Here is a 10,000-nt window from a genome sequence, read left to right as displayed (position 1 = left end):
TATATATCTATATATATATATATATATATATATATTGTCATGAGTAGTGGGACTTATGCCTGACAGGAAACTGAGACATCCTTAAAATAACCAAATGAATTTGAGGAGTAGCATGGTAGTTTAGAGGGCTCTGAGTCAAAGCCCATCGTCTCCCCCTTACTAATATCTCCCCAGAGAGAACACCCGAGTGATTAACTAAGGTGCATCCCTCTGACATTCCTGTTTTCTACTCCCCCTTAGCCTTATGCTCTATTTTTTTTCTTGACCTTTTCACCTTTCAATATTACCTCCCTTACCTACCTCCTAGAGCAGTGACAGAAGTGAATTAATTACCTCCTTGAATCTTGCTCTTTATATATGTTCATATGATAGATATACTACTGAGGTAAATGTATACTCATCAGACATCTCTCTGCCTTTCAGGAGTTGATGCCTAGGGTTCTTTGGTTACCGCGAGTTCAAGCCTGATCCAAGTGTGAATGAATTCAACACCAACAAAGTCTGCTGCCCATCATTCTGGGGACAGATTCCCCCCTTTTCAGATTATTTTCCTCAATGCACTTATTCTGATTGAGTGATGCTGTGTATTCCTATTGCTGTTATATTTTTTCTGTAAATTGTAAATAATCTAATTAATACTTAGGTTATCACTTGGACGACCTTGCACTCCCTTTTCCTCCTTTCTTGTTAATGATTCTGTGGCCAGATTAGCAAGGCTAGCTAAAATTTCCATGAATTAATGTTCATGGTCTCATAAATGTAACATCGGCTAACCCTGCCTAGATCATCCTTTTGAATTTGTGATTGTAGAAACAAACCTTAAGATTCAATATTCTCATGGCAACTTGGATCAGGAAATGAACTAGCAGTGAAATTTACTTTCACAAATAGTGCGTTTGTGTGTGTAATCCTAGAACTAGGAATTCATAGAAATGCCATCAGGAATTAAGTCTCGCTTGTAGTTAACAAATTTCACAGGCGAAGTTGTTGTGACATCTTTATTGATGCATTCCATCCAAGGATGTTTAAGTAGCTAGGGTTGCATGCTAGTTATATGTATTCTATTTAGGGGCTCTTTGTCTCCCATGTTTGGCATGATTTGTATGGCATTTCCTTTTTCACACAATTGCTTGCATGGCCATCCTAACTCAAATTATGAGGATTTCTTGGTGCAGGTTAGACCATGCCCGAAGTATCAGCAACATGTCTGCCAAGGAGTACAAAGCCTTCACTCAAATAGGGAAAAGTAGGGAGAGGTATGGCATTAAAAGGTGAACAGCTGGCCCAATGGGTTCAAGAGCAGGTAGCTGCCACTAAGAAAGCCAGGGAAGAAGAAAGTATGAATTGCAGCTGGAAAGGCTGAGGCAAGAAGAGAGAGATGCAGGCAGAGAAGCAGCAACAACATGCCTTGGCACAACAGAAAGAAAATGAGTGACAGCATGAAGAACACAAGAAAAAAAGCACTGACAGCATGAACGAGCCCTAAGGGAGAAGTAGCTAGCCTTCAAGGAGAAGGAAGCCAAAATTGAAGATGGTCTTTGCGACAAACCTCTCACACCTACAGCCACTTCTTAACCACCGTCCCTAGAAGACTAGATTCTGGTGGAAGACCATCTTTGATAAGCCTTCTTTAAGCAGGTCACCGATGTGGAGGCTATGCTTAAAGTTCGAAGGAAACCAAGGAAGAAAATGAGTGGGAAGCATAGACGGTCCAGGTAGTTAATAGAGCCACCGAGCTCTCATGGCACTTGTGCCTCATCTTAATAGAGTAATCCTGGCATTTTACCCAGAAAAGGTCTTGGGGAGTATTTATTCTAATTAATTGAGTGATGCTTTGCATTCCTTTTGCTGTTAAGTTTATTCTATACATAGTAAATAAACTAATTATTACTTAATCAGGCTATCACTCTGGCGGCCTTACACTCCCTTTTCCCCCTTTCCTGTTTGATTCTGGGGCTCCATTAGCAAGGCTAGCTAAAGTTCCCAAATATTAATGTTCTAATCATCTAATTAAGGTCAATGGTAGTACACTCTACGCAGAAATAATATCTTAATACTTTCGGTTCAATTGAGCCAAAATTTTAATCATGCATGGCTGACAAAAAATTAATTACTATTAGTCTTCCAAGAATTCCCTCTAAATTCCAATGATCGTCCAACTGTGCTCGCGCGCACGCACACGCGCATCCATAACGAAAACAATCATTCTAATTTGCATGCGATCTATTTTGTTGATTGTTTCCAAAAACAAATTATTTGTGTATAATCTTACACATATGCACTAAATTCTGGTGAATATATTGAAGTAGATACAGGTACAGAGTAAAATAATCATAAAACTGAGTTGTAACAAAAACTCCAGTAACAGGAGATAAACTCTGACAACGAACGTCTCCAAGTAAGGCATATTGTTTAAAACAGAAACTTCAAAGACTTACGAGTTTTTCGAAGATTTTGTAGTTCAGAGCGATGTAAGGGATTTTGAGCGATGTTCTGAGAAGGAAAGGAAACACATATTGAGATATACTCCAAAGTTAGAAGTTGAAAGTTTAATTTATCTTCGAGTTACCATTTAAAGGAACTTAAGTGGCGAAAAAAAATCAACTAAAATTGCTTTACGTTAATGTAAGATTATTTTATGCATAACGTAAACAGAAATAAGTGCCAGGAATCACTGTTAAAACATACTCTGAAACAACTTGTAGAAAGAAAGAAAGCGAACATTTTACAAGATTTCGAGCTAAAAGTTTGGATGCGTAGAGAAATTTTCAGTCCTTACTGTAAACACTAACTTTTCCTTATTCAGCCTTACTCCCTACAATGATGTCAAAAATTCCATTAAAAAACTGTTACGTTCCCCGTAAAACTACTTTTTCACTATTCTTGATACGTGCATTTAATCTCGAAACCAAAGAGTTCATGAAACATGTCTCTGTTTACAAATTTATGTACACGTATCAAGACCTACTTCTCTGCATAGCCAAACTCTCCAATGTTAAGGACGATCTTCACAGATAAATTACCTTCGTATAAGAACAGGCTGCTATCTTTTGATTTTGATTTGATTTGATTTATATAGATTTTTGGCATTATGCCAAGCACTGGGGCAACTGAGGTCACTCAGCGCTGAAACGAAAATTGACAATAAAAGGTTTGAAAGGTGTTACAGGAGGAAAACCTCAGTTGCACTATGAAACAATTGTTAGAAGTGGGTGGACAGTAAGATGGAAGAGAATATGAACGGAGGTACAGTAAAAGGAATGAAAGCAGTTGCAGCTAGGAGTCGAAGGGATGCTGCAAAGAAACTTAAGTAATGCCTACATTGCATCGAATGAGGTGCACTGACGGCACTACCCCCCTACTGGGGGTAAAAATGACTAAATTTTGTTTCGTCCATAATTCGTGTCCTGCCAACTCTCTCCTTCTCAAATTCCTTGTTAAAACTAAAAATTTTTCCTCCATCTAAAAACATTCTTCCTGATAAAGTAAATATTAATACTTCCTTCCTGTTATCCATGACACATTTTGTACCATCTTTTGCTATTAATAATTGCCGTCTATGAACCTCCACCTCAGAACTAAAGATAATTAACCCACAAATGATCTTTTCCTAAGAGGTTGCAATAAATCGCTCATAAAACGAGGAGGAACTTTAGCAATGAAAACTCAAATCTCGACATGGAAACAGGTAGTTTTTGCACCAATAAAAACGGTTCTCTCTCTAAAATTCATAAAACACAAAAACCCGCCTGACAACTCGTCCTCATTCCGCGCTTCGGGCGAGAAGAATAATGGGCATCACCACTCCAGCAGAGGTGGTACTTACGATGAGAAGGCATGGTCGTAATAGTCGAGTCCCGCTTGAAGGTCGAGGGTGAGGTGGAGAGCCAGTCGCGCCAGGGATTCGAGGGCGACATCTCCTCCCGTGGATATGCTCGCTTCTCTATGACGATCGTACCTAATACAATACTCAAGTCAGTCATCACAAATACTGAGAGAGAGAGAGAGAGAGGAGAGAGAGAGAGAGAGAGAGAGAGAGAGAATCTCATACGACGCAAGTTCGTGATCAGATTGCGTTATCAATTTCTCAACTACATTAACTTACTTTCTCCTTCTACAGTTTTTTTTATTATAACAACAGAAACTACATAATTTTGTTGCACAACAAATGCCACAGTGTACACAAGAGTATAAATAGGAGTGGTTCTTCAACATAACGATTTAACTAACGGCTGATATTTAACGAACATCAAATGTTATAGGGGGCTGTTAAAAGTGTTTCCCTGGAGGTCTTTCTTTTTTACGAGATTAAATCATTCTATTGACAATCTTTCGCATTCAACTTCTCCCTCCCTGGTCGAAGTGCCAAAATTTCCCTACGAACAAAGAGAAGGGTAAACGAGAGGAAAATTCATAATACTGCACACGTTAAAATGAAAACCAAACGACTTTGAGTTTCAAAACATAAAATTACCGCATTTCTTTACGTGTTCACGTTTACAAATTCATTATAAATAGCGAATACGTTCCACTAAATTCAATACGTTGAAGATATTACATTACCAGTGTGCTTTTATTGTTATAAAGACTACGAATTCGAGAGGAAAACCATGTAGCTTTATGTATTACAGCAATGTCTTTATGCACAACCTTATGGAAAGAATTTAGGTTGTGACCTACGTGTATATATATATATATATATATATATATATATATGCATATATATATACTATATATATATATAATATATATATATATATATATATATATATATATATATCTATACATATATATATACACACACACATATACAGTATGTGTAGTATATATATATATATATATAGATATATATATATATATATCCTATATATATATATATACATACACAAACTACATTTATACATATATACATATATAACACCATATTAGGTGATTCATATATACGTATTAAGCTACAAATGTCCTTTAATATCTAATTACCTCTACCACTGAATAAATATATTTTCATATATGTTAACCGAAGGGAAATTTTTTGGTTGATAACAATTTCGTCGGCTCACGGGCGAGAACCTCGGAACCAAGAAATCAGGACGTGAAGTGAAACGCTCTAACCACACGGCTATTACATGATAGCTGTGTGGTTACAGAGCTTCACTGTACGTTTTGATTTCTTGGTTTCCAGGTTCGCTGCCGCGAGCCGACGAAATTGTTATCAACCGAAAAATTTCCCTTCGGTTAACATATATGAAAATATATTTATTCCGAGGTAGAGTGAATTAGACATTAAAGGACATTTGTAGCCTAATGTATATATACATACATACATATATATATATATATATATATATATATATATATATATATATATATATATATATACACACACAAATTAACGGTGTGTATATGTAAGGCATTGCTTTTGAATCGAATCAGTGTATTCAATTTCGAGCCTTTGGAATCAAGTACGTGCAACAGTTGCATTTTAATGCAACACTGGCAAGTTATCAATCCCGACGACGGAGAAAATTCTGGGGAAAAGAACATAGGCTAAATATCTTCAAAATTCCGAATTCCTGCAAAAATGACTGACAAATATGACTAACGGCAATTAAAAGTACTTGTTTTAAATGGCCACTTGGTCCATGTCACATTTTCATACTATGAGGAATTTTCACATTCCGTCTCCTCAACATTATTATATGCAAGTCCAGTAAGCCGACGACCCTCAAGAAAGGCAAATGCAACTGACTGAAGGACTGGGAAAACGCCTGGAAATCCAACCTTGTCATGGCTCAACTTTTAATATATAGGACCACAGCAATGCTTACTTAAAAAACAAGTACTGTAATCTGTTTCGGTCTACCACTACTGACTTGGGACTCACCTGAAATACTGCTGAATCGGGAGCGTTCTATCATCGCAAAAATAATAAAAACTCCTGAACATCGTATCGGCAAATCAAACGCAGCAATTAACGTATCTCGTGAGAAATCCAGCTACTAGTGGCAACTACGGAAATCCGTCCCACGCGATTACCAGTAGAGAAGAGAAAATCGCCTGTCTCCTCCAAAATTCATACACGTGTGAATGATGACTGCCATATTCAGAACGCGCCTCATCAAGCCACAAATACCGCCTGGTCTATGTTCTATTTGGTGTTAAAAGAGATCCCACCTACAATTGCTTATACGATACGTAAAAAAGGTGATATTTTAAAAATGGTGGTTCCCGACGCCATTCGAAGCTTCTTGGCCAACTTGAATCATCTCTGCAGTAGCTCGGTGTTAACGATTCCACATATTAAATCATATATACATACAATAAAGCATCGTTCAAGACTAGAGGCAAGTCTGAAAACTGTTAAGTGATCAGCAAACCATGATCTTGACTTCTTTCTTCTAACTGCGTCGTCTGCCTTTTTAATTCTGAAAGAACATTAATATTCCGAATAATGATTCGTTCAAGGATGATTACTTTATCTGGCCGGAATATTTTTTAAACAAATCTGCCAACTGAGTTAGAAGAACCTTTGATAAACAAAAAAAAGTTCTGATTACGCCAGTTTCGATGATATTGTACAAGCAGACCTAAGCCTAACGGAGTCTATCGTATTTGATTAGGTTAATAAATTTCTTTTATTGTATATTATACCCGCCAGCAAATAACCTCTGACATATTACTGCAGTTATCTAGGTCAAATTCTTACAGAAATATTTCCTTTAGGAGTTCATGACGTCAGTTCATGTAAATATTCATCTCACACTACATAAAGCATAAATTCCTTTCGTAAACTGTTCAGCCGGAGAACAGAGACACAGTAAATGAATATTAATGTTTATGAGAGCATAGTGAATATCAAAACAGTTCTGTCACAAGGAATCAATCCAAAAATATCATCAGATCTTATACAGAGCAATGCATACAAGTGCATATATATTATATACGAATTTGCAAGAGGTTAAAGCCTGTTTCCCGAATTCAACCAGTGACGAATTATAGTAGACTTAGTTCGATTTTGTTTTACTTCAAGTGAAATTATTCTGTAGCAGAGTTACTGACCAAGTTTTACTTCAATTGAACATCATATTTGTGAATCCAGTGTTATTCACAACACCAAAATGAATTTATTAGTCATTATTTTATATTTTTCTTATTCTATTTGTATTTACTGACAGCAGTTTCTACCACATCTATTCACATATAATACTTTTCATAATCTATTTTAACCCGAGTTAAAATTTTCACAACTATTTTACTATCTTGTAAAACCAATTATAATTCATTCACTACAACAGATAAGTTCAACGTACTTGGTACATGAATTTACCAACACACAACAATACAGTAACCTAACTACAACTTACTAAAGAGAATTAACGGTAACATCACACACCAAATATGGACAACATATTTGTTAAAGGCATTTTATTTGGCATTTTGAGAGCAGGTGGTATTCTACTCAACATACTTCATTCCTTTAACATTCCTCTTTTCAGTCATTTTATTTGTTTACGCACATTCCATTCTGTATCTCTTACTTTTAGTTTTCTACTCCAGCTCACGTTACATTTCAAGAGACGATGGCTCAATTGACCTCAAGAGCACAACAGACTCATCCGCTCATCAAGGACGCTACTTACAAAGGCACATCTTTGGACTGTCAGCTCGAAAAGTTTGGAGTTCAGTGTCCCTGTTCCACACTTGACCAGCTGGCAGCGAAAGGGAATGAATTCCCCAGTGAGCAGCGCCTTCAAAGGACTACATTCTAAATGTATTACAAAGTGTGACAGGATTATTACTGAAGACATTTAGAGGCTAAAGTAACCAACAAAGCAGACACAATTCTGGGGATGTACGGATCGAAGGATGCTTCATGATTACACAAGACATGTTTCCAACAAGTTCACTTCCCTTACCTGAAAGGTTAGAGGTGCGTGGATAAAAGAATTTGCATTATGTTACTCCAAAGGAATTATATTCTAGAGTACAGTAGAGATAGTGATTAATGTTATAATTTCCCTGCTTGTTACATTGTATTTGCACTGTACAGAATGTATAATTAAGAAATGTTTCAAATAACATTTACAATGCAATTAAGATTAGTATATACTAATATATATATATATATATATCTATATATATATATATATATATATATATATATATATATTTATATGTATAATATACACATATGAGAAAAGGTTTTCACACTATATCAAGCAACATAATAAGAGACATGACACTGATTTAAAAAGAGATAATCATCATTGTAATATACTCACATAAGCATACAAACGAGAAGCCAAGCCATGGAGGAGAGAGTAAGGGAGCGGAAATGGACGTTGAATGATTATGTGTCTAGTTCTATATATATACATATATATATGTGTATATATGTATATATGTATGATATATATATATATATATATATATATATATATATATATATATATATATATATATATTTATATATATTATATATTAATAGTCATGCTGAATAAAAAAACAAAAACAAAGCACCACTGTTGGCATTACCATTAGTGCTTGCCCACACCGCAGAGAGAGAGAGAGAGAGAGAGAGAGAGAGAGAGAGAGAGAGAGAGAGAGAGAGAGAGAATGTTCAAAGAAAATACTTTTTTAAAAAGAATTTCCAAGGAAAAAAAATTATGAAATCTGTAACACTGACGAGGAAAAACTTGGGAACAACTCGACTGATTTGTAAATATAAAGCAGACCAACTGGATAAAGCTGAAGTAAAGATAAATGGACGAAGGAACCAGAGATGGGAAGGAATGAAATACATCGGTTAAGATTAAATTAAAACATGACAAGGGGTATCAGCTGGATTCACTCGTCCATGATACACGCCAAGAAATAAAGTTAAAAACCATGGAAAGAGAACAAAACCATACGAGAATTAAAAACATAATCTGTGTGTTATGCTTCAAATTTGATCCTACTGAGACACTGTACGTACAGGGATCTATTTATATGTCTGAAAAGGAAAGGAAATTGACAGGAGTTCTTGGCACAAACCGTACAGAAGGACAACAACTTCGTCGTTGTCTGTCGTACTCAACAACTACAAACAATGGATAATTAAAAAAAAAAATAATAAAAAAAAGCAGCAGCAGCAGCAAAAATAGTGATAGTATAATCATAGAAATAATCATCAAAAGAAATTATTTCAAAAATCAGCATCTGCCAAGAAATGATCACAAGAAACTCAGCGCAAGGAATTGGTATACACCAGTAAATGTATACGGTTTGCAAGGATGGGGTAAAATGTATGTATGTATATTACACACATATACGCTATATATATATATAAACATATACATATACATACATACATACATACATACATACATACTACATACATACATATATATATATATATATATATATATATATATATATATATATATATATATATATGAGTGTGTATAAGAGACTGGAAAAAAGGACAAAGAATAACGTCAGCAAAAGAATAGGGGTGAGGTGGATGGAGAAAGAGGAAAATGAATTTTGAAAGAAATCTACCGGAAGAGGGACAGACCACGGAAATGAAATGCCATGTTTGATGAATATGGTAGAAGAAAAATGAAGCGGATATTGACAGTGTCAACAGCGGGAAATACAAATGCAACATAATTAACGAAGTAGAAAACATGTAGATGAAAGAAAACATAATTAAAAGTATATATTATATATTCATGCAATTTTGACACATTCCCAGGATGATGTAGGTCTAACGGTAGGCTTTCGGAGAGCCAAAAGGATCACAAAACCTGTGCAGATGAATCCGGCTTCGAAAGACGACATCTAAGCTGCTTAAGAGAAACAAATTTGGGAGATAAAACTCTCAAGGAAAAAACCAACATAATTCCTTTGAAAAGAGAATTACTAACCGTGAAATGTGGAAGTCCAATAGTTTTCATTTCATAACGCATATATACGTACGTACTTATGCATGTATATACATACATATAAATACATA

At 35.4% G+C, this 10,000-nt stretch overlaps 1 protein-coding gene across 1 annotated transcript in view; it reads right to left on the bottom strand.

Moving 5' to 3' along the window:
* Window positions 1–10,000, bottom strand: part of LOC135221282 (BAI1-associated protein 3-like) — a 464,894-nt gene that overhangs the window by 93,969 nt on the left and 360,925 nt on the right. The window contains exons 16-17 of the mRNA XM_064259094.1: window positions 3,827–3,958; window positions 2,439–2,493 (exon numbers count right to left, since the gene is read on the bottom strand). Coding sequence (XP_064115164.1) covers window positions 2,439–2,493; window positions 3,827–3,958 — 187 coding nt within the window. The remainder of the gene's footprint in view (window positions 1–2,438; window positions 2,494–3,826; window positions 3,959–10,000) is intronic.

This window comes from Macrobrachium nipponense, chromosome 2 (assembly GCF_015104395.2).
Source record: "Macrobrachium nipponense isolate FS-2020 chromosome 2, ASM1510439v2, whole genome shotgun sequence".
NCBI lineage: Eukaryota > Metazoa > Arthropoda > Malacostraca > Decapoda > Palaemonidae > Macrobrachium > Macrobrachium nipponense.
Note: the sequence above shows the minus strand (reverse complement) of the source record. Positions and strands in the feature narration are given on the sequence as shown.